We start from the raw sequence: 26,708 nt of genomic DNA, 5'->3' as shown, positions 1-26,708 counted from the left end.
GCCTGCACAAGTTCAGTTACGATAATCCTTTGCCCTCAACTTCAGGCACAAGGAATATGCATGTTAAACAGAGTACTGTGAAAGGAACACACGGGAAAAAACTAGTAAAAAGAAATTCTAATGACAGTAGTACTGACGAAGACGACCATTTTTCCTTGCATGATTCTTCCGGTGACGATTTTTATGACGAGCTATTATCTGATACTACGGGTAATTATTACTAATACAAATTTTATTTTATAATTAAAATTATATAATAAACAAGAAAGAAAAAAAAACCTTGCTTTACCATCTCCTCCGGTGCAGAAGATGAGATGACATTTGGTATAGACATAGAAAACTAGTCGAGTGGAATAGGGATTGATTGACCTGAATTTTGATTATGGAGTTAATATTAAGTAGGCACCTATATTGATCTATTATTTATTTACAGGAGAAGAAAATAATAATGTGATTAAAAAAGACACTGGCACTGTGACAGAAGAAAAGCAAGATTATTGTGACTTTACCAGCATCTCTACGACAGGTAATAAGAGTTAATTTAATTGTAGGTACAAGTAGGTATATATGATTATATTGATCTATTATTTATTTACAGGAGAAGAAAATAATAAGGTGATTAAAAAAATACTGGCACTGTGACAGAAGAAAAGCAAGATAATTGTGACTTTACCAGATTTAATTTTCACTTTTCCTAAGCGTGTAGTTCGAAAACGGATGAGAATTTGGAAAAAACTGTATAGAATCTAATTTATAGAGAATTAAGTAAGCTTTAATTTCATCATAGAATATTTTTTTCTACAACACATAGATTTTAAGTTATTGGCGAAAAACGAAAAGTTTAGACCTTTATCCCCCCCCCCCCCCCCTACGTCACACCTTCTAGACGTCAGGACTTTTAGTATGTTTTGTCCCTAATCACCCTGAATAAGTTCCAGCAGAAATCGCTTAGGTTCCCGTTCACGCACTCTATACCCTCGTTTGAGTCATTCGTTAACCAGACTACTGGAGTCTGCGGTAAGTATCTAAAAAAAAGATAATATGTATATGTCTGTATATTTTTATAGGCATCATCATCTTTAAATGAAGAACAACACGTCAATGAGCAACAAGGTGTATCAGATCAGACTGGGAACACTGAGAACCAAAACATCGAAATCATAATATTATATACCATTCCGAAGAAATGGATCACCACAATAGCGTGCACACACAGGCCAGTAGAGACACGTCTAGCATTTCTCCCACACACACAAGCCAGCGTCAAAGACGCCGTCATCTAGAAAACAAACTTTCGAAACGCTTAATAATGTGATATCTCAAAAGAAACAGGACGTCGAAGACGACGATTGTGGTTTATATAGGAAATTACTGGCAAAGAAATTAAGAAATTATTCAAAGCACGAAAGATTATGATGCATGAAATAAATGAGCTTCTTCTTAGAAAACCTACATACACTATTTCTAACATTTCTTGTAACTTCTATTCTACTTCCTACCCACGACAAGACTCATACCACAGTCATCATACACATACGCCATTTCTAACATTTTTTGTAACTTCTATTCTACTTCCTACCCACGACAAGATTCATATCACAGTCACCAATTCACTTTAATTGAACATACGAAGGTGTTAAAAATTTAACAATTTTTAACACCTTCCTATGTTTGACTTGGCGCCAATTCGTATATTATGTTCTGTCGCATCTTACTCCTATGCAGTCAGAGTCACCAGTTTAAATTAGGATCCCAAATAGACCATCTCCAGCCGCAACTTTCTATGCTCTCTTTCAGTGACAGTCACCAATTCATAGATCATCCTATGTTGCATCTTCATATACTCCTGTGCCATCACAATCACCAGTTCAAATTATTAGCATCCCAAATAGACCATCTCCAACCGCAACTTCCTATGTCCCCAATCCCCATACCGTCACATTCACCAGATCTAATAAGCATTTCAAAATATCAATCAATACAATCCAACAAAACAATCCAGTGTCTCAACAAAACAATCCAACCAAATACATATGGGATGTAACGGATATTCGCATTCGCGAATATCCGCGTATTTTTCAATATTAATACTACTTGTAACACTACTACTTGTAATATTAATACTATAATACTTGAAACAAAATTATTAAACTTTAAATATCTAATGTTGTTAGCGCCATCTACATTTCGCATATTATGTCTTACATTATATACATTTTATTATTTAAAGTCGTCTTCTGTTGACTAAATTCAAATTGAGCGATATTCCTCATCCCTTTCCCACTGACGCCGTATGCACTGCTTGGACAGGACAAGTGGTGTGATTTGCGAAGCGCCCGCGTTGACCAACCACGTAGAATGCATGAGGCACTCGCACTTGAAAAACGTCTCTTGACGCGGCCGCACCTCGGTCAATATATCCTCTATTAATTTTCCTGTGTCTATCCGCCACGCTAGTGTTCGCTAATAAACTATAAATAAGTGACAAGTGTTAAAGTTAAAGTGCAGAAAACCACATCGCGCAGAGGAAGAGACGAGAATTGGCGCCAAGATCCAGCATCCAGGTATTTGCATACTACTGGCGGTTACTTTAGGCGGTCCCTATTCGAAGGGAATTTATTAAATTTATTTTTTTCCGCAAATCGCCAATCGCCAGACGGCAATATTAAAATCGGCCATTTTATCCCAACCGCACCATTTTTGGTACCTTCGAACCGCATCATTTTGGTCCTTCGAAACGGATATTTCGGTTTAATCAATCCGCATTATTTTTGTCACTTCGACACGGACATATTCCGTATTCTCAAACCGCTTAGTTTTCTCCTTGAATATCTACTTATTTAGTTGTGGTTCATGGCTGCACTCATAAAACTAATCCATTTATTCTTATAAGTTATAACTCATTACGTGGTTCTCCTTTCCCGCACCGCAGTAGGTAATTGCTACCTACATCCATAATAATAATTTAATATTATAGTGTCGCTTGCAAATTCCATATTTTAAGGGCTTTATTTAAACCGCCTGAAGTGTTGCCTTTTATAATTTAATAAATTGCGATAATTACTTCATTACTGCTACAGCATACCTATCGCATTACGCATCCCGTAATTTACTTTAAATATTTCCCCGCATCTATTTTTTCCCGCATTATCTTTTCCCGCATATAAAGTCACAGGATTGTATTATACCCCCGGACCGCACCGTGTACCTTACTTCCATATTATTACAAATTGGTACTTAATATTTTACCGCCAAATTGCTCGCTGTAATTTATACGTACTTACAATCGTATAATATTTGTTTACAAAGCAACCTCAAGTATTTTATCTGTTCGCACATTTAAATAAATACCTAGGTATTTGAATACTTCGATTTTAGTTTCATACGGTCGTAATTAATTATTATATTTACATAAAATGTCGAAAGTGTCGAAAGAAGACAAACAGTCTATTTTGGATGACAAAAGGTTAGCAATATTATTAGCAAAGCGTAATGTTTTATTTCAGCGCATTCAAACATTTTTTTTTTTTTTTTTTTTTTTTATTATAAAATTGGGGCCGTCTATAGACTGTTCGTCCATATCCTTTTTTTGTTATTTTATTATTTAGATTTTTCGCACCAAGGATAATTGAAATAATATTATGAATTTTAATTAATTGTGGTCCATCACGCCATGGACACTTTTTTTTTTTTTTTTATATATATATATATATATATATGTGTATATGTATATTTAATAGAATAGAGTATAATATGTTATACATATAATAAATAAATATATACATTTATTGTTTTATAAATTGCATAATAATAATATTAATGTTTTGAACGGTGAGGTCCCAGTCGGTGTGGCGGCCAGTAGATCCGACATTTTCCGATTTCCTTAGATTTTATGCTGCTCCACCCTTTGCCTTTAGATGTTGTGACATTGGCTTGGTGGAGAGGGGTCACTCAAGCTGGGTGGAGTTTCTAGGTTGTTAAAAAGACATCGTTCTGTGTCGAATCTACCCGCCATGTGGCTTAGGACTTTATCGTTCCTGTCTTTTATAGCCATTTTTATATTATAATCTCTTATGTGTTCGGTTGACACCTCCGTGGCTCTTTTTATGAAGCTTGCCACAGCGTCTCCATCAGTGTCAGTGTAATAGACACAGGTGTTAGTGTGCCGGGATATGGCTACAACTGCATGAGGAACGCTGTCATGGATTGCCAGCTTTCGGGACTTGGTCTGTATGATGATCACCGAGGGACTCGTTAATCCCTGAGCTTCATGGATTGTGAGGACGCGAGAGTCCGTTCCCGATCCATAGCCTGTATTAGTGAGGGCTGCTTTCTCCTCTTGTGTGTGGACAAGATACAGGGTATTTAGATTGGTTTTAGGTATTCTCGCTCCTGAATACTTCATTAGCTTTAGGGACCGCACTATTTCCTTCGATGAATAGATGTTATTATAGACCATGCTTAAGGCGTATGCCACATCCATAGGGCTCCTGTGTGTGCAAGACAACTCCTGGGTGATGCTGGTTACCAGGTTTGGACGAGTGTAATTAAGTTTAAAGAGGTTTTCACGCTCTATAAACGGGAGTTGGTTAATATCTCCAATGAGGATAACATCGTTGGCGCCTGTTAACTGATTCGCCATGACGATTGAGCCGAAATGGTTCATGAGGGCCTCGTCAACTATCAACCTTTTGTAGGTTTCTTTTGTCCCATTTACCAGCAAAGAGGCCATGGTACGAACTTTATCTTTAACTTTGTTGCCAGTTCGTAGCGATAGCCTTTGCTTTAGATCCTCGGCTGCTTCGATTGTCGTTGTTATTATAACGTCTGTTTCCTCATTGAAGTTATTAATGATCCAAGTTGTCTTCCCACATCCAGGAACCCCATTGACCCACGAGTAGTTGATAGGTTTCGCGAATATATCCCAGTCCATGCTGGATTCGGGGTCCCCAGATAGGACTTCTGCCATTTCTAGTATCCTGTCTTCCAGCATTATTCTGGTACATTCCGCTATTACCACTATTGGATCCTCAGATTTTGTGATAAATTTGAGAGTTCCCGTGCGTTTTGTCTCATCCTCGTCCAGAACCACGAATCCGCAGTCGGCACTTAACGCCGTCATATACTGCCCTGTCATCGCCCCGGCAATTATTGTGGAGGTGACATTGTCGTATATGGCAGCTTTTGCATCCTCGAGTCTCACTTCTAACAGCTTTTGATTTTTCCGCTGATAGGCCTGCATGATCTTATTGCAGGTCAAGAGCTTTATGGTCTTATTTGCTCTTATTATCGCCTGGAACTCGAGGAAGGCATTTATTATATGATCTTCGGGGCTCTGGGCCAGTCTGAGTTTTGGCGGGAGCACTTGCCCGAGATCAGCCCTATATCTTTTGTTTTTATTTGCCGGTGTTTGTGTAGATGGTTCCCTCAAAAAAGCCTCCATTGCTAAAGCCTGCCGATTTGTTTGTGACGAAGCCTTGATCCGAGAAAGGGTGTTTTTATCCTCGATCATTCTTTCACGATGAAGTACTTTTTTGATGGAGCCCACAAACGCTTTTAATTTGGCCGTTGAGTTTAGAGACTTCTTAATTTCATTTTTATTTCTCTCTTTCTCATCCTCTTTTTTGGTCTCCCGTGATGCTTGGAGTCGTTCACTTGCGGAGGATGAGTTCGCCTTATTGCTGGGTTGGGACGTTGCTGGCTGATCATCACGATTCTTTTTGAGGAAGCTTAGGCATTCAAAACATTTACGATCGCTCGAAAAACGCTGAGTCATGCGAAGCTCATAAGAAATTATTCTTAAGTTCTTGAATGACGATAGAGAAAATTCGAACTAATTTTCATAAATTGTTAGACGACTGTAACGCCGAGTAACCTTCTTTAAATCCTGATTCCCAACCAGGCTATCAAGCATACATGTCATTCGAAGAACTGTATTGCGTTATAAAACGCGTACAATCACGTCTACTCTAGTCTAGTCACGTCACGCGTACAACTACGCTAAGCTCAGCAGCGCGACTTGCATCGATACATTACGTATGCAGCCGAAGCTGGCTGCAATCGAGCTCGTGTCATTCATTGGTGATATACGCAATTAGCCGCTTTTTTATGCAAGTTTTAAATCTACTGTGCACGATAATGTCTGTCTGACCAACGCTGACAGATTGTACTGTCTACTAGGTAAACTGTCCCCGAAGGCGCAGACTGTGTTTGCAGGTGTTACACCAAATTCGGAAAACTATCAAATAATATTACAATCGCTTCTTGATAGGTATTAGGATACTTGCGTCCTCGCATCTACATACTTAGATCAAGCTTTAAACCTGAAATTGTCTGGACCCACGTCAGTTTCTAATTTCCAATTATATAAGAATAACTTTGTCACGGCAGTAAGCTCTTTAAAAAACTTAAAATTAGACGACCTTTCAGATTTCAAATTGCTACAACTCGCTTTGAAAAAGTTCGACCGACACACTAAACGTGCGTTTGAAATGACGGAGCGTAATAATAAAATACCTACACTCGATAGTTTCATTTCTTTTAAGAGATCAGTCTCGAATATTTCTTAATACGCGGGATATTTCATAATATAATAGCTTATCTCATAATATCGGCAAACAAAGTTCGACTAAACTACGAGGCAGTAACAATATGTTCGGAATCTAATAATAATAGTAATTTACTTAAAATGTGCAACAACATTGTGCACGATCACTTTTTTAAATGTCCCGCTTTTAATAACTTGACTCCGACCGCTCGATTTAAATATGTAAAGGGTAATGAAGATTGTGTTACCTGTTTGAGTTTAAAATAAGTAATTGTTCAAGTGCATCCAAGTGTCGTACGTGTAGCCAACGACACCATACATTACTACATTTTAATAAAAATTCGCCGCGCAACATAAATAGTAATAATAATAATATAATAATATAACTCTTTATTGCACACCAAAATACAGTACATAATACGAAAGATACAATAATAAATATTACTAATTGATGTACAAAAGGCGAACTTATTGCTACTAAGCAATCTCTACCAGTCAACCTTTTGTAGCTACGATAGAAAATTGGGAATGATATAAAAATCGTGTAGGTGCGCAAACTTAACTAATACTAGTGCTTATATTACTAAAACTAAGACAAATTCTAAAACTATTACTAACTATTACTAAAACCAGGTCTATTTATGTTGGCAGTTAACTATAATTATTGATGATAAAGCAGAGATGTGACAGGAATAAGCTAGTGCATATTAAGAAAATGAGATTTAAGTTTTTGTTTAAAAATATTTATTGAACCGGCTCGTCGAATATCTAGAGGCAAAGTATTCCAAAGAGAAGCAGCACGAACAGCGAAAGATTTAGAATATAAAGAATTAGAGTGCAGACGGATCTCGAGAGTGAGATTGCTTGAAGAGCGTAATGTTAGCTGGTGAGTATCATGCAAAAATTTAAAGCGGTTTTTAAGGTAGGACGGGGAGGATGGAACAAAAAGGACGTTGTACAAAAGGGAGAGGACGTGACAGTCTCGACGCAAGCGAATAGGAAGCCAACGAAGCTTCCTCCGAAATTCTGTGACATGATCGTATTTCCGCAGGCCATAGACAAATCTGATGCAAACATTTTGCAGTCTCTCAAGTTTATCTAAAAGCTCTTCGTTAATATCAATGAGACAGATGTCTGCGTAATCCAATATTGGCATAAGCAATGTATGAACCAATGCAATTTTAGTTTTTATTGGAAGAAAATTACCGAAGAGACGAAGAGATCCACTTGCACGGAATAGTTTGCTACTGACTGCGTTGATGTGCGGTTTCCAGGAGAGTTGATTGTCAAAAATAACACCTAAGTTTTTGACTGTTTGAACAAATGGGATTGGTAAGCCATTGAATGTGAGAGATGGAAGTTCCTGGATCTTAACTTTTGATAGGAGCTTAGCGCTTCCAATAATGATGGCTTGACTTTTGTTGGGGTTAATACAAATACCGAAGGACTTGCACCACTGTTCTAAAAGGAGCAAATCATCGTAAATGCGTTTTATCGCCTCCTTTAGATGGTCAATATCTAATAGCTCATCAGGCTGCGAGCGCGCGTCTAAAGCTGAGCCGGTATAATAGTGTGTCGAGCTTAGGTTTATTGCGGCGCACGTGTTACACTTGCGATAACGTTGAACAATGGAGGAGGCATTTGATAGTGACGATAATGGGGAAACAGATAATGATATAATATTGAATGAGTGCGAAAAGGAGCTTGAACAGATGACGGATTATAATATTTTGCAAAGTGAACAGGATGATATAACGATGAATAGATTATGTGAGAAGAGGTTGAGAGAAAGCAGCGAGGATAGTAATGATGATGGCTCTGCAAATGTCACCCGTAGAAAAAGTAAAAGGTTGTTAAGAAGCGATTCACCGGAAGTTACTTTGATGAATAACAAAAATACAACAAGTAATAGTTATGAAATTTGTTTGACATCTTTAGAAGTTTTACCTAAGCAGATGGCGTTCGCTAAATTATTACGTTATCAAAACATAAGCAATGTTATACGTAAAACATAAGCAATGTAGTACAAAAGTGCATATAAATAGTTTATTCAGTTTGATCATTTAGAGCAGGCAGAAAATCTGATGAAATGCTCGAAATTAAGACAAATCAGACATGAATATAAGATGTCAGTTTACTGATCAATTGAATTTATGCTATGGAGTTGTTAAGGGCATCGATATTGAAATGTCAGAAAATCTTTGAAAATTTTACAAAGATTGTGTCCTTGAAAAGACTTAAACGCATGGATGAACATGGTAAATGGGTTGACAGTGAGTCGTTGAGAATATGCTTCAAAGGTGATAAGCGTCCAGAGTTTATAACAGCTTATGGCTTTCGATTTCAAGTTGATGCATATTATTTTCCAGTTACACAATGTTCGGCTTGCTGGAGTTTCGGTCACATAAGGAAATTTTGCTCATTAGGTAAAATTTTTTGCCCAAAATGAGGATTAAAACATGAAAATTGTAAAACCAAGGAATTTAAATGCATAAATTGTAAAGGCGCACACATGGCGTTAGATAAATGTTGTCCATTTTTCAAAAAGGAGCAAGCTATACGTAAGATCATGAGTGATAACAGTGTTACTTATAAAAAAGCTTTGGACATTTACTATGCAATTAAGAAACAAGGTCAAGCAGTATATGGTAAACATAATTAGATTTCTACTGATTTTCCATTATTACCAGCAAAAACAGATGAAACATTATCTACACCAAATGATGATTCTCAGCCTAATTTATCTCCTAATTGTAATGTTCCAATATCTGGTCAGTCTTATTCAAATGTAGTTAAGCGAAAACAGAAATAAGAACTGAAACTATTGACAGGAATCAAAGACAGGATTACTCGTGGATTAACGACTTTAAAATTGATGGAGAAATGATGGAAGATAATACCGATACTGAAAAAAGTAAGAAGGAAAAGGAAGACGAATGGAGATTTGATTGGGCAAAAATATTTCAGAAAATAAAGAATCATTTTTAGAAAAGATAGAAGAGTCGGTTTTGGAGGTGTTGCCATTATTACCCACAGATCAATACGTGCTTATATGTGCCCAGTTCATATAGGAAACTCAGGAATAGAAATTTTGCATGTTAAGATTCTTAATTGTAAATTTGTAAATACTTGGAAAACTTAAAAGGTGTTTACTGCCTATCATCTGTTGGCACTAGCTCAGTTGATTGGGACAGCACTTTCTGCATATGTTCGCAAAAGACAATTATAGGTAGGGGATTTTAATGGCCATCACACAAATTGGTCCTACAAGGTTGATCAGCGCGGAAATCAGCTGTTGGATTCATCCTTAGATGGTGGTTTTATTGCATTAAATGACGGCACGCATACGAGGATTAAGTTAATGGATGGGCCTGTTTAGAGTTCTTCACCGGATATAACATTCGTAAGTACTGATATCGCAATGAATTTAAGATGGCATGTTTTCAATGAAAATTTAGGAAGCGATCATTTAATAATCAAAATCAAATATAGTTACCGGGATGAGATTTGTGTATTTGAGAAACGTAATTTTAAAAAGGCCGATCGGGAAAAGTATAGTACTGATTTAGTTGATGTTTTTTCTAACTATCAGTTATCTAGTACATTCAAAAGGATTATGATTTTTAGAGGATGCTATTATCAGATTAGTACGGTATATAATAATGTACCCTTGATAAAGTGCAATTTAGACCCAAGTAAAAATTTTAAACCTAAACATTATTGGAATCCAAATTTGTTGAAAGCCGTGGCTGAGCGTAGGTTAGCTTTAGAACAACTAATAAAATTCCGACATTTTATTAAATGAACATAACTTTTATATACCCAGAAGTGCCAGAGTATGTGAATTCCATTTATTTTTAAATCAATGGCATGAGTTGTCCGCAAACCTAATAACTTTCAATTCTTTCAATGCTCACCAAATAGAAGATTTAATTAAAATATCAAAATCTACTGGTGAGTTAATGAATTTTGAAAACATCGATATTATGCCCAACCATGTCTGTCATTACTGGACAAGACGAACAGTAGCGAAATTTTTAAATCGTTTAAATAGTTTGCCTGACCTTAATGTGAAAAAGCCTAAAGTTGCCCTGGCTATATATTTAGCAAAGTTAAGGACGGGTGAGAGTAACAGGAGACTTGCAACAATTTTTAATATGCCTAGGCATATTAAAAATTGATGCAAGTCTAAATAATAAATAATTATTATATATTGTAAATAATTATTATAGGATCTAGATCAACCCTATAATAATTATTAATGAAGAAAGTTCGAAATTGTATGTATCTGTATTTTGTACCACAACATTTAGGAACAAGTCACATCAATCATGCTGACATTGTTACCAGGAATTTAAGGATACCTTATGCATTATTTGGAGATCCAGAAGCAGCACCTGAAAACAGGCCAGCTATTGTTGTTTTCGATGGCACCTATATATTTTTACAAAAGAGTGCTAATTACATGTTCCAAAAGAAAACATACAGCTTACATAAATATGATAATTTAGTTAAACCATATCTGATTGTTTCCTGTGATGGGCACATTATAGATGCTGTAGGCCCCTTTCCAGCTACTCAGACTGATGCTGAAATAATGATCAGTTTGTTTCAAAATGAAAATGGTCCATATCGTACACTATTTAGACCTAATGATATATTTATTATCTTAGATCGTGGGTTCCGTGATTCTTTGCCTGCTTTAGAAACTTATCATTACAGAGTTTATAAACCAGAGTCACTTCAGGCAGCACAGACCCAACTTACCTATCTGCAAGCAAACAAAAGTAAGAAAGTTACTCTTTGCAGATGGGTAGTTGAAGTTGTTAAGGGCGGTTCAAAAGGGACTTTAAGCTATTCAGACAACGTTATTTTAATCTGGCTGCCAAATATTTAATGGTAGATTTTAAGATAGCAGCAGCGATTATAAATAAAGACCACCCTGTCCTCACAGATAATCCTCACTGTGAACAAATTATTGAACGAGCACTGCATTTTATGAATGAACCCAATCATCTAGGCGAATTTGTTAATGATCATGGTTTGAAAAGGAGACGAGTAATGTTTACTCGAATCAATGGGGATCTACCACAGTAACAGCATTTTCCAAGATTTTCATATGATCAATTATTATTAATTTCATTGGGCCCTTACCAGATAAAGCAGTCTGTGTCTTATTATGGAGAATACATAAGGGCGAATGGGGTGTAAGAGGTTGAAGTGTGTCCAGAACTTGATAATTATGAGGAAATAGTTTTACGCATTGTTGGGACCACTCCTTATTTATTGAGAGGACGTATAAGGTCCAGACATATTAGCCAAAGAATATAATATTACACATATATTTTATTTGATGTTGAACCTAACAATGATCCATTACGCTCATTGTTAGGATACTACTGCAGCTGCGTGGTGGGAAACAGGACAGTAGGATGCTGTTGTCACGTAATGACTTTAATATGGTATTTAGGTTGGGCAAGATATCAGACAAATATTACACCACCAGCATCATTTTTGGATGATATTTTATTTCGAATTGCAGAATATTAGATGTTTTTTTAATGTAATAAATAATTTTGTTAGTAAAATGTTTTTTTTTTAATCTTACCCACAATTTAACTCTCTCAGTCTCAACCCACAACCAATCTGATAGAAACTTGATTATAGTTAATTGCTTGCTTGTAGAATTAATTAATAGTGTTCATATGAGACAGTAATACCCTCGCTTTACTCATGTTTTACTCCTCTAATGCAAATTAGTAATTAATACATACCTAATTTTAATACCGTAATTTTTTTTAAATAGTGTTACCATTGGAAATTAATGATTTAATAAAATAATCTAGCAAGCTACCTAGCAAGTAACTTATTCCTGTGGTTAGGAACAACATTAAACTGTTACTTTTGTTTATAAAACAAGATTTTTAATCTTGTCATTTTTATATATTTGTAGTGTAACTAGTCTAACTTACTAACTACTTACCTAAGTGTGCATATAAAATAAATTACTTAGTTGTACATATAGCTAAATAAATATTAAATATAAATAACAGCTGATAAAATATGTATTTACATTGTTAAAATCATATAAATAAATAAATTACATAAGCTAATTAAAAATGTAATCTTAAAAATCTATATGTAATCTTAAAATATACTTACATAAGTTATAATTTAAGATTACATTGTTCTAAAATTGTCTAAAACATCTAAAACCTTACAACTAAATAATAATTTAAGTAAAACATTTCATTTTTAAATTTTGTTAGACGTGCGACGGACAATCACATTTTGTTATAATAAAATATGCAACTATATATTATATAGTTGCGGGCCGGACGGCCCCCCTCCGCCGCGTCTCCTGCGACGCGCTCGAACCGGTCCGGTTCAGGATGCGCGGGGCGCGGGGGACGGGGACCGGCTGCCGCCGGCCGGCGGCCACCGATCGCCAGTCAGAAATATTATCTTGACGTGGAACGCGTATCGCTCGATGCGCGACCGACACCTTACGCTCTAGATTAATTGTACTAAAAATTAAGTCTTCCTTTAGCAATAATAGCGAACGTATTTTGCTTTTCAGGCTTTCGCATAAACTGTATATATGTACTTGCTTTAGCCTGTGCTTTAACCGTCCTTCTCCTTCAAATAAACTTTTAAATAGAAGTGCTGTGGTTTAAGTGCTCCCTACCACTATCTCATTTCTACATATTAAAAGAATCTGAAGTTTGTAGACTTCAGATTCTTTTAATATGTAGAAAGAAATCTTTATTTAAAAAAACGAAAAATCTTAACTGTACATGAATTTTGACCACCTAGGCAGAGGGCCAAACAGCCGTTGACCATGTCATTTATCGGAACGTTGACAATTTAATCTCTTAGAAAGATCCTTGTGTAAGTGTATACATACACATAGACAACGACGAACACAAATACTCTACAAACTCTAGTAAAATCAGTGAAAGACTCTCAACCAGATTACGCACTATCATCGTGCAAGTGGCCTCATCACCAGCATCGACAGCAGAAGCAGCAGAGGAACCGGCTCAACTCACAAAATAGCGGAAGACGATGTTCCTGGGGTGAGCATAAAATGTGTTTACTTTCCTGGACATCCCATCTGGCCCTATCCATACTAATATTATAAATACGAAAGTGTGTCTGTCAGTCTGTCTGTCTGTATGTCTGTCTTCACGCCCAAACCGCTCAACCGATTTTGCTGAAATTTGGCATGGAGATACCTTGAGTCCCGGGAAAGGACATGGGATACTTTTTGTCCCGAAAAAATGTACGGTTTCCGCGCGAAAAACGAGTTTTGGCGCAACGGAGTTGCGGGCGTCATCTAGTCCTAGATAAAGCTTAGAAACTTGCTTTTTTTCTTTTTATATAATTAAATTAAATTTATTTCAAAATGACAAGTCCTGTAGCAATAGACTACCAGAACGTTTCATTATTGTTACCGTCTTACGATGGAAATAAGAAAACGCTGCACTTTTATATCAAGTGCGTGGAAAATGTTATCGACATGATCGAAAAAAGGGAAGATAAGTAGCGACTTATTTGATAGTGAGCTAGCGAGCTTATTTGATAGTGAACAAATTGACAGGTAGAGCTATTGAGGCATTGTCCGAAAGGAACAATTTTAAAACATGGAAGGACATTAAACAGATTTTAACACGAAGATTTGGCGAATGTAGGTCGGAAGTAGAATTAACACAAGATTTGATTAAATTAAATAAAGACAGAGATAACATGGAAACATTCACCGATAAAATTAGGGAATTAACATGTAACCTTATAAATTGCGGATCACAAAGTACAGAATATTACGAAAAATTAGCAATCAGCGTCCTATTAGACCAAAAAAATCAGATGATTTCAATTATGGTTAGAACTCAAAAAATTGGAAAATTAGAAGAGGTTATTGCCCTAGTAAAAGTCGAAGACTTAAAGTACACTAAATATAGAATCGCGAGGTCGCAAAATGTCATAAAGCCCATAAATAAACAACCTACATATCAAAAACAGAATATAAATAAGAAGATACTAAAAAACATTTCCCAAAAAATAATTTCAATAAAATAAAACAAGAAAAGGTAAATTTTAATCCGCTGAAGATTTTCCTCTTGACGACACCTCCGAAAATGGAGATGAGACGGAAAATTTTCAGGAAGAACTCGAAGTAGACGCAGAAACGTAGTATTTATAAATAATTTAAATAAAAATAATTTGCCATCAATTTTCATTAACAAGTACATTAGATACAGGTGCCTCACAATCTCATAAGCCCAGATATTACAACAAAATTACATTTAAAAAAGGACATTTTAACAGAACAACATAGAACAAAAACTGCTCATGGCATTACAGACCATAACAAAATTATTTATTTAAAATTGCCCAAATTGTTTAATTATATCTCCCCACATAAATTTCTAATATTTGAATTTGATAAACACTTTAAAGGAGATCGCAGACGGCAAACTTTTTGTGTGATCGAGTCTGCGGCGCACATACAGTCGGCGTGCCGACTCTATGTGCGCTCTCACCTAAACGATTATTAGGAATAGATTTTATAAAAAAATTAGAATGCAAAATTGATATTAAAAACTTACAGCTTGAATCTGAACATTTTGACATACCAATACAAATTAATATTAAAGAAAAAATTAAATTCAGCCCTAATACGAACACATTGTTTAATTTTTATGTAATTATAAGGATGGTGAGTACATAACTAATGAATACTGTAGCCAGACCTTAGAAATATTACCAGCAATAGTTTCAGTAAATAATGGCAAATATTTCACTTTAGTCAAAAACAAAAGTAACAAAAATATTTTAATTTAAAAATGTTGTAACTTAAAGTTAACTCCGCTAGATCAGGATACACAATATTTTGATAACACACAAAATTTGTATTATTTTAGAAATTGTATAACGGATAAAATCTTAAAGAAAAATTTACAGCGCCTTACAACTAACCATATGAATAGCGATGAAAAACGTGCAATAGAAAAGTTATGTTTTCAGTACCAAGATATTTTTTCACAGTGAAAAAATTCCGTTAAAATTTACACACGCCATAAAACATAAGCTTACATTAACAGATGAAAACCCCATATATGTTAGAAACTATAGACAGGCTCCCCAACAAAAGGCAGGAAATAAATAATGAAGTTCAAAATTTATTAAAACAAAATATAATTAGAGAAAGTAATTCACCTTGGTCTTGTCCAGTACACATAATCAGTAAAAAGCCCGACATAACAGGTAAAGTCAAATGGCGTTTAGTAATCGAATACCGCCGTCCTAACGAGAAAACTATAGAGGATAAATACCCCTTACCAAACATTAATGATATCCTAGACAGACTTGGCAGAGCTCATTACTTCACCACGATCGACTTAGTTTCAGGGTACCACCAAGTGGAAATGCATGAAAATGATATAGAAAAAACAGCTTCTTCTAAGAGGCCATTACGAATTTTCACGAATGCCATTTGGTTTAAAGAATGCACCAAGTACTTTTCAACGCTTAATGGATTCTGTTCTAAGAGGAATACCAAATGTTATGACCTACATCGACGATGTGATTATCTATAGTACATCCCTTCAGGAACATATTAAAACCTGTGAAGAGGTTTTCAGAAGATTTAAAAAACACAATTTAAAAATCCAATTGGACAAGTCAGCGTTTTTGCAAAAAGACAGTAAAATTCTTAGGACATACATTGACAGACGAAGGAATTAAGTCCAATGACGAGAAAATAGAAGTAATTAATTTCTCGTCATTGGACTTAATTTTCCCTTGCCGAAAAACCAAAAGGAAATTAAATGTTTCCTAGGACTTTTAGGATATTATCGTAAATTTATACAGGATTTTATTTTTTTGATTTTTGATTTTATACATAATCAAGATACAGAAAACACGTAAGGAAACGATTCAAATGACAATCAAATGATAAATAGAATTTTGAAAACATAGCACCCTCTACATCAACCGTAGCACCTTCTAACGTCACCCGTAGCACCCTCTACGCCGCCCGTAGACTTTCAACCCTCTACGACATCCGTAGACGTTCAACCCTCTACGTCACTCGCCGTAGCGCCGTCAATATATCGTAGCGCAGCCTACGAGCGTAGACTCGCCCGCTACAACGTTAGATATAAGCAGTTTTATTAATATCCCGTTAACTTAGATAGACAGTGTTAACTTAGATAATAATAAAATTCCCCTCAGATGCAATAGATAGACAGTTAAAACAATTTTACATTAGAAAATCACCTGGATATAAATATATAGTAGAAAATAGATCAAAAGGTAGAACTATAACTAAAGATGTCTTTATACCAATTAATGATATCCATAATCAAGTTATTAAGTTCTTATTTGAACATACAATAGCAGACAGAATTTTCTATTGTTATTTTTATCAAGAAGAATTATATGACGTTTTTAGTAAAGTTTATAAGACAATATTTAACGACAGAGGTCCTAAGTTAATAAGGCCAAGACACAGCCAAAGCCAAGGATCTGTTGAAAGGGCTAACCAAGATGTGGAGAAAAGCTGTCATCATGGATGCAGGATAACGATACCACAAATTGGTCAAATGGTCTGAGGTGTGTAGAGTTTATAAAAAATCGGGCACTACATTCCGGCATTAAACAGTCACCACACAAAGCAATGTTTGGTATAGAACCGCGAGTAGGGCTTATGACTTCGACTTTGCCTCGAGATATTATTGAGGATATAAAAGATGAAGATGATCTTGAAAATGCGTTGAGTAAAATAAATATGACGGATAATACTGATAATGCAGAATTTGAGCCTGTAGCTAGTTGCAGTGGACAGCATCTGACCACAACTGGAGCCCAACAAAAAGACGTAGAAAGCAATAGAGAATCGCCAATTGTAACAGAAACAAGTGATAATACAAATGAAGGTGAAGCATCTACGACCGCAGAGCATCTTATAATACCACCACATGACAATGACCTCGAGATTATAACCTATGTGAATCGACAAATAATAGCATCCAGAGAAAAAGCACATGAGAACCTAAAAGAACAGGCCAAAAGAATGTCATTGACGTCAAATGCAATACACGTTCCAGTAGAAATCGGTGATAACATAACTATACAAATCCCTGCTGTTGACCGAACAAAAGCAGACTTACGTAATATAGTCTGAGTGGTTCTTCAAAAGGATAATCAGGGTTTTCACAAGATAAGAACGAAATATGGAACGCTTGACAAATTATATTGCAAGTATGAACCTTCGTGTTGCTTCACTGTTTTATCAAGTTTAATTACATCAGATAGACAGACAGTCGGACGGACGGAGGGACTCACAGCCGGACAGACGGGCAGACAGACACACATATTATTAATATTAGTATGGATAACATAAAAGCTAACTATTTAAATGTGCTCTTCAGGTCAGAATTTGACTGCAAACTGCAAAGAAGTTGTGCCGAATATAAATTTACCTTTAAGGACGCTATCACAAAAATTATGTCAAAAATTAGCAGGTCAGTACGAATATCGACCTTAACGACATTAAAATAACGTTCAATATCAGCGCGCCCTGTACAGTGGCGGTTACGACGCTCGCCGCTTTCTTGATAGGGCGAAAATGTATGAAGAAATTTGAGAGCCTTTCTTATTTTTCTTATAAATGGAAATGTTATTTATTTTAACATAAAATATTTAGCTATTCGTATAGGGGACTAAATAAGCAACAATTTTTTTGTATATTTATTTTCCTTAGTTCAGTGTATTTAGCTATAATGGTACCTAAAAAAACACCATTTTTTAAACATTTTGCGATTATTGTGATGGTTAAAACGTATTTATGTGACAATTTTGTATGCGGCTATAAAATTTTTATAGTATAGACGTGGAGATGAATATATTATCTTTCATTTGAAACCAAAATATCCTTGCAGTGTGACTTCTAATTCTTTAAAATGGTACCTGAAAATCGCTGATATTTGTAAAAGAATGTGATAGCGTCCTTAAGAACTGTAGCTAAGGAACCAGCCACAGGAACAGGCCAAGGATTTATGCGCTGCGTATGCAAGAAAGGATGTGTATCAAAAAGGTGTCTCTGCAGGAAAAGTGGTTATCTTTGTAATTCAAAATGCCACGATAGTTTGTCTTGCAATAACAAGTAGATCTTCATCCTATTAAATTTAAGTTTGACTGATTAGATTTTATTGTGTGTTAATGAATGTTCTTTAACATTGTTTCTTTTTAAAATTGGTGGTTGTGTTCCGTTGATTTCTTTTATAATTTTATTTACCTTCTTATAATTAATATTGTCATCTTGGCAACTAAAAAGTTTATGACTAAAATGTAAAAGTCATATTGTCAATTCAGACCGCAACGCGACCAGGCGAGGCAAGGCGCGGCGCGGCACTTTGTATGGATTTGATAGATTTCAATTGCGTGAGACGTCTTGCGAATCTGTCAAATCCATATTATAAATTTAGAAATGCATCTACGCGTCGCGTTGCGGTCTGAATCAACCCTTCAAGCGCTTACAAACGAACGGCACGAGTCGGCGGCACGCGTCAGCGGCAGTCGACGGCAGGCGACGGCACGTGTCGGCGGCTGACCGTAATAAACTGTCGACGGATTGTCGACAATTTATTACGGTTGCAGTTGTGACGTACAAAGTAAGTGTTTACAGGTCGGTATCGTACCTTAAAATATATAATTAAGTAAATATTTTGTAGTATTTTTTTTTGCAGGAACCTAGGTAAGTAATTACTATTTTAAGCTGAAAAATAAGTCAATGGATAAGGAAGTTTGCGGAAACAGCTAGTTAGAAATATTTTCGAAAGAAACAACTTAGATTAAAACAAAAATCGTTAGTGGATAAGTAATACTTTGATATCAACGCAAGTATTTTTCTACATTATTGTTTAAAAAAAATTGCGAGAACTTGAAAGTCTAAAATAATATAGAATAATATGGGCCCCCAATATTACTTCTTTATTTTCTTAAAAGTATACTACTAATAAAAAGCCCGGCCACACATTATCCGGATTTCTGATCAGAAAAATACACTTTGGCACGTCAAAATTCTGATAGCATGCGGGGTCCACAACAAAATGTATGAACAGAGTGCGTTCCGGCGGGAGTCCGGCGGGCGTACGGCCGGGCTAAAAAAGAAGACAGCCCCTATTTTTTTCAATTCACAGAATATTGAGAAACGAAGCCTATAGGCTTGTTTCTAAAGTGTAATTTGAGGGAGATACAATCGCTTTCTAAATGACCTACGTGGCTATAGGCTTGTTCTACGTGGAAAATTAAGATGATTTTGTTCAGAATAGAACCTTCTTAAGTGTAATTTGAGGGAGATACAAGCGTTTTTTAAATGACACGGCTCCCGTGTCATCCGCACTAAATCGGTTAATGTGTTAAATTACATAGGACATTACCAAAATATGTAATAAGCCCTATAGCAATTAAGCAATAACCATTTTTACACTTTTTATCTTAAAACTAAATGTAAAATTAAAATGTTTTTTCATAATCATAAATCTACGCATTTCAACAAAAAATTTTTTGCTTAAAATAAGCAGAAAAGAAAGATTATTTCAAAAATGATTAAAACGCCGATTACTCAAAACTAGTTCGATGTGGGATAGTACACGAATGCTTAACAGCATCCAATTATTATTACTTTTAATTGTTGTTCTTATAAATCGAACTCTAATGTTAAAATACCACCCTATTATTAAACAAATCTATTTATTTCTTGAATCATCTGTATTCATACAGATTAATCAATAAATAAATCGATTTCGTACAGAAAAAGGAAAGCTTACCGTGCAGCGCGTCTCTTGCGCGTATTTTGTCTGCGTGGGCGGCGGCGTATGCGGCGAGGAGCGGCAACTGCGCGCGGTGGCGGAGCGGCGGCCGACCGCGCGCAGCAGCAGCCGCGCCCGCACCCGCACCCGCGGCCGCCGCGCCCCGCGACACTCGCCCGCCAGCACTCACCGCCCACGCGTCGCAGGCACGCCGCATACTGCGAGCAAGGGTCAATAATTAGATTTTGACGAAATTAATTCGAACATTATTTTCGCACAGGGCTGACTCATGAACAGTTTGCTTCTGTTACTAACGAGACACCGTCCCTAGCAAAGCGGTCGGAAAAAGTTTTAGGTGCGTAGGGGAGGAGGTAAGATGGGGTATCGGGTAAGACGGGGTACCCAGCGAAATTCACAGTTCAAATTGACCAATCACGCTCGTTCATCCATCGTTCGCGTCGAACGATGGATGAACGCGCGCCGCCGCTTGTCACTTGTCAGTGATCAGTCGCCCGGTGGCTCCGGGGCCTGGGCTCGTGGTTCACAAGTGCACAGTGTCGAAAAAAAAATAAAAAAGTGTTTTACTGGAAATTATGCGCTTTTATAATTCTGGACGTCACGTTATCGTAGATGCCGACTTCCACGATAAAACGTTGGGTACGTTAAATGCCCTTTTAATTTTAGGCACCGCTGTGTTCTTTTATAATTCTGGATGACGGTAATATGTGGACGTTCGCGGCAAAACGATAACACAGGGTAGTAAAATGGATGGATATTTATGAAGACGTTTTAACTTTTAATGTGAACATCCACGTCATAACGCTACGATAGCGTGGCACACCAAACTTCCGTCTAAAACTGTCCCGATATTTTTGCTATGTAGTGCGTAGCTACAAGAATTAATGACGTGTAAGTCAGACCACGTGCTCGCACTTCCTCGCCCGAGCTCCCGTGCTCGTTTATTACGCATGCCTGTCAACAACAAAAATGGCGTTTAAATATGATATTGTAACGGTAATATTAAATATAGCTTGTGGAGATGCGACCATGCCTATGGGTCAAATCCATAGAGGAAAGGACAAAATCCTAAAACAAAATGCATGGTCTGAAATATTCCAATTCCTCGAAGAAAATTACGTTAAATTATCGAGTAACGAAAAAAAGAAGTTCATTAGTTACTTTTTATTTAGCATCATTTTACAGAGTTTCAGAATTTCTTAGTACATATATCTATACAATGTTTTCCAGTGTTGGTACAGTACTCCCAAAGTAATAATGCGCATGCAGATCTTCGCTAATGGTCGTATTCCCGGAAACACCCGAATCATTGAATCGTAAGAGCCCTAAACAACGCACTTGCATTTTCCTCTTTGTTCGAAAGGATCCTAAGGAGGCAATATCATGTGTACACAATCGAAAACAATTCGGGCGGTCGGCGGCGGTCGCCGATCAGTTAAAGGTCCGTCAGTCGTCTTTATATATTGGTGGTGACTGCACGTGTTCTTTCTGTGTGGAATTAGAATAGAATAGAATACGTTTATTTTTTCCAACACACAACATATACAGAATAGAAAATAAAAAGTAAAAAGGACTTAAGCTATGTACAATTATAATTATAGGTATATGTTATGTGATGTCAAAAATTGGCCCCAGCTCAGCTATACGCAGCAAGCAAGCTTGCTGCACTGGTATTCTGAAGGGGCCAAAGAGTGACTTCACAACATAACATGCAGGGATAAACAATAAATAATTATGACTACAACAGCTACAACAGTAAAAATAATAGACAGAAAAAAGAAAGAACAAAGAAATAACTTATTACTTACTTACTATAACTAAAGATACGTGACAGATGTACAAGCATAAGAACTAAGATTATTGCCAATTAAAATACAAAAGAAAAAAAAATAGTTTGTCAAGAAAGGCATAATATAAATAATATAATCTATGGTGGGAAAAACACATGGATAATTTTACCGATTGTGACGTGGCTTTTAATTTGTTATTTCAAATCTAGTTTGGTCTAATATTAACTATTTACAACACAAGAATGAGAAATTGGAACAGTAATGGGTGGACACTGGACAAACATAATCACTAAACACGCACAACGAAAAGGAAAGTTCGTAGCGCCCGCGCCGTTGGATAACCTTCCTTACAAAGATCGTGGTGCATAAACCTCAGGTATGTTATATTATATTTTCTTTTTGAGTCTTAAGCAGGTGAGTTCTATAGTGACGACTGAATGAGTTTTTTGATTTCAGCGCCCTAAAAGGAGGCGGAAGATTATTCCAACAGCGGGAGGCAGCGTACTTAAACGAGCCACGGAATGCTGAAGTCCTGTGCCGTGGTGTTGTGATTTGATACTGGGAGGCTCTCGTTCGTTTACTAAAGTCACTGGCCCAAGAGAGTTTCTCATATAGATAAGAAGGTGTACGAGTGATTATGATGTCGAAAAGCAGTGACGCAAAGTGTAGTTTCCTGCGCTCCTTCATCTTGAGAAGGTTCGCATCATTAATAAAAGGTGTTACATGAGCGCGAGAAGGAACTGTAAAACAAAAGCTGTAAAAAAACTGTAAAAAAAAAGAATTATATAGAGCTGCTACTACACACCCTTTTTGGTTTTGTTTTCAAAGATAAATTTAATTTCAACTTTAATTATTTTATTCAAATTAATAATAATAAACAAATAAATAAACACAAGCATAAATAAAAAAATAGATATAAGAATAAATAATATTATAATTTATAAAGTATATTACTACATAATGCAATAATACAACAAATAAATAAAAATATGCCTAACTCTGCCCATACCATTTTCTTTCAGACGAATTCTTCCAGAATGGATAAATTTAAACCTGAAAAGCCGCTTAAGTCACAAGCACGACAAATAGTATTTAATGTGTACCTTTATTTCTTAAATGAAGCCAATGTTTTCAAAAGAGACCGTGTTACAAAAGCTAACTCAAATTTACGTCGAACTTTAAGTAATATCTTAAACGAAAATAACCAGAATCAATCAATGAAATTTTCCACACAGAAAAAAGGAAAACCTTAAAGTAGATCTCGGCTAGGGCTTGATGATTTCGACTACTGTGTGATTCGTAATATGATATACAATTTTCAGTTGACGCTCAAAGAACTTCCAACTGTAAATAATTTGAGAAAAAAGTTGATCGAAGCTATTAATTTCAAAGGCTGTGCAGAGTCTTTAAGGCTGATCTTGAAATATATGGGGTTTAGGTTTCTGAAAACTGATAATTACAGACGGTTACTTATGGAAAAGCATGATATACGTTTAAAAAGGATCAAATATCTCAGAGACTGCAACTAAATAATAAAATAACAAAAAAAGGATATGGGCAAACAGTCCATAGACGGTCCCCTATTTATAATTAAAAAAAAATCCTGAGATTTTTTTTCTGAAGAAATACAACAGCTGAGAAATTCTGGTAGAAACGTAGTGCAAGATAGCAGCAAAAAAGTATCAAACAACCCATTTCCAAATGTGAGAAAATAATTATTGTACACGCAGGCAATGAAGCTTCGTCCTAGGGGCTCTAATGTTACATAAATGTGTCGACACAGAAGGTGACTATCATAAAGAAATAAACGCGGAACGTTATCAAACTTGGCTACGCAATCATTTGATTCCCAACTCGCCTCTTAATATAGTGTTGGTAATTGACAACGCGCCATATCATAATAAGCTGTCTGTGAAACCACCAAACTCAAACACACCTAAACCACAAATGATAGCCTGGTTACAACAACACAACATTCCGCGTGACCCAAAGAAACTGAAACCCGATTTGTATAAAATTATAAAAAGACATAAAGAAAAATACACAGAATTAGCCATTGGCCGCATAATGGAGGAACATGGGCCTAAAATTATACGATTACCACTATATCATCCCGATTTTAACCCCACTGAAAATATTTGGTCTCAAATAAAGCAACACATAGCCAAAAAAAATATTGCAATGACTGTCACGTCAGTTAAAGATGAAAAAATCAATAATATAGGACCAGAAGAATGGAAAAAAGTTTGTGATCATGCTGTTCAATGCGAAGATGAATATAGAAAATTTAAGCCAAGAATCGATGGTTTTTCCGATGAAATGATAATTTACACAGGTGATAGCAGTGGGGAAAGTGTAAATGAACAAGAGCATAATGAAAGTTCTGATGAATCTACAATGTCAGGAATAGAGATCCTCCCTGATTCTGATTAATTTTTTGTAATTGTAATATTTTTCTAGAATGATCAGTGCTGTAAATACTTTTGAACTGAGACTTTAATGATTAGATTTCTAAGATTTTAATGTAAACCTGTGTTTGAAAACTTGTGTTATTTAAACTTTCTTTTCTTCCATCACTACACCAGCTTCACTAAAACACTTTAAAAGTACTATAACATCTTCGAAGTGAATCAGTCCAACAAAGATTGTAGCATATTCGCAATCGTGTGGTTTTCCTCACTATTTACTTACATGGAATTATCGAATCAAATGTCGTAACTGATAAATCAATTTTTATCTCTTTTAGAACAAAACTCATAATTCTACTAAATTATGCATGAATGCACTCTATATATTATATATCGTCTTCCGACGCTCAGGACATACGACTGTTGCCGAACAGTGACGAATATTTCTTTGCGCATTATTACTTTGGGAGTACTATACCTACCTATTAAGACGAAGTCGAAAATTTAGTATTTTTGAGGTTAGGTACATCAATTTTTTTTAATTGCCAGGATAGAGCTCCAACATCAGATACAAAATCATTTCCAAAGCAGGTACGGACACCACGTCCAGATTACTGCGTTGATTTAGTTTTACCGTTAAAAGGAAAATTGTTCAGAACAATATCACTATCTGATATCATGAAATCGACATAGTAAAAGCCGGTGTTATACTTTAAATGAAATATAAAGTATAAAACAGACTTTTACTGGTAGATTAGGAGGTGACGACATTTTTGGTAACGATATCCAAAATAAATTATTTTAGATTGAGAAGATAAAGAGCAACTCTCTGATGCCAAATATGTCGGTCTGCTTGCGTAAAGTAGTTGCGTTCTCTGAATAGGGCGCCTGAAAACCCAGTTATCATGACCAAAAAAAAAAATGATAAGGTAAATGGCTGAGTAAGTTATATTAGGTAAGTACTAGTTGTTCTCATATCAGTAGCGTAAAAACTGACCAAATATTTGGTTGCGTTATGAAGCAACGAGCGTTTAAAGTACGTGACTTATCGTGACCAAAAAAAATGATCAGATAAATGGCTGAAAATTACAAATCGTAAACTGTCAGTACGTACTAGCTTATTGGCACCAAAACTGACCAAATATTCGGTTGCGTTATGAAGCAACGAGCGTTCAAACGTGACTTATTGTGACCAAAAAAACGATCAGTTAAATGGCTGAAAACAACATAGTGTAAAGTATCAGTATGTGATAGCTTAGTGACACCAAAACTGACCAAATATTTTGTTGCAATTCATGGGTATAAGGTTGTCTAGGTTATAGTTATTTTATATCGTTATCACTGCATAGTATGCAGTGCATACCTACCTAATTTGAAATTGTCTAATGTGTCTAATATATGGAGTAATGCCTGCAAAGAAACGCCCACTAGTTTGTCGCCAGTTGATCACGGCTGGAAGGAAGACTGTGAGAAGTACATTCCTGTTTGGTACACAGGTAATCAGCTGCCAATCAGTGTGGCTGATGTAACAATAAACGATGAAAACAAACAAAATGATAATAATGAAAACGAAGATATTTATACTGCTAACTTAGAATGCATTCACGTTAAACCAGCTTTCGGCAAGCATAGCCAGCTACGGGGTCAAACACATAAGTTTAACCAGTGGTGGTGGCAAGTGGCAACCATGTACATGAATGCAGCGCACTATACGAGACCTAAACTCCTATTTGTTTTTTATAATAGTTACACATTATATATTTCCTATAATATTTGTAGTAATATAAGGTAATCAAGAAATTATTAATAATTGATAAATGGTGCGTAGTTTAACGAATCAATGTCACTCTGCTCCAGTGTTGCCAGATACACTGTAATTACAGTAGATCTGCCGTATTTTCACGCCGTCTACTGGACACAGTATTTTTATAAATACAGTGTATGGAGACACAGTATTTTTTGGCAACAAAAAACAAAATTTTATATTATAATGAACGCTTCCTATGAAAAATATGGTAAGTTTTGCTAATGCGCCCGCCAAACACACAGCAAGGAGTAGGGTATTCCCCGTATCGGCCATCGGCCTCTATAGTATAGAGTTAAGTATTTATCATCTAAATGTTAT

The 26,708-nt window shown here is 35.9% G+C and overlaps 1 protein-coding gene across 1 annotated transcript in view; it reads right to left on the bottom strand.

The window, feature by feature from the left end:
• LOC121725651 (sorting nexin-7-like) overlaps positions 1–26,708 on the bottom strand; it is a 147,598-nt gene that overhangs the window by 9,144 nt on the left and 111,746 nt on the right. Inside the window, exon 8 of the mRNA XM_042112685.1 lies at positions 20,386–20,585. Coding sequence (XP_041968619.1) covers positions 20,386–20,585 — 200 coding nt within the window. The remainder of the gene's footprint in view (positions 1–20,385; positions 20,586–26,708) is intronic.

This window comes from Aricia agestis, chromosome 3, assembly GCF_905147365.1.
Source record: "Aricia agestis chromosome 3, ilAriAges1.1, whole genome shotgun sequence".
NCBI classification, from domain to species: domain Eukaryota; kingdom Metazoa; phylum Arthropoda; class Insecta; order Lepidoptera; family Lycaenidae; genus Aricia; species Aricia agestis.
Note: the sequence above shows the minus strand (reverse complement) of the source record. Positions and strands in the feature narration are given on the sequence as shown.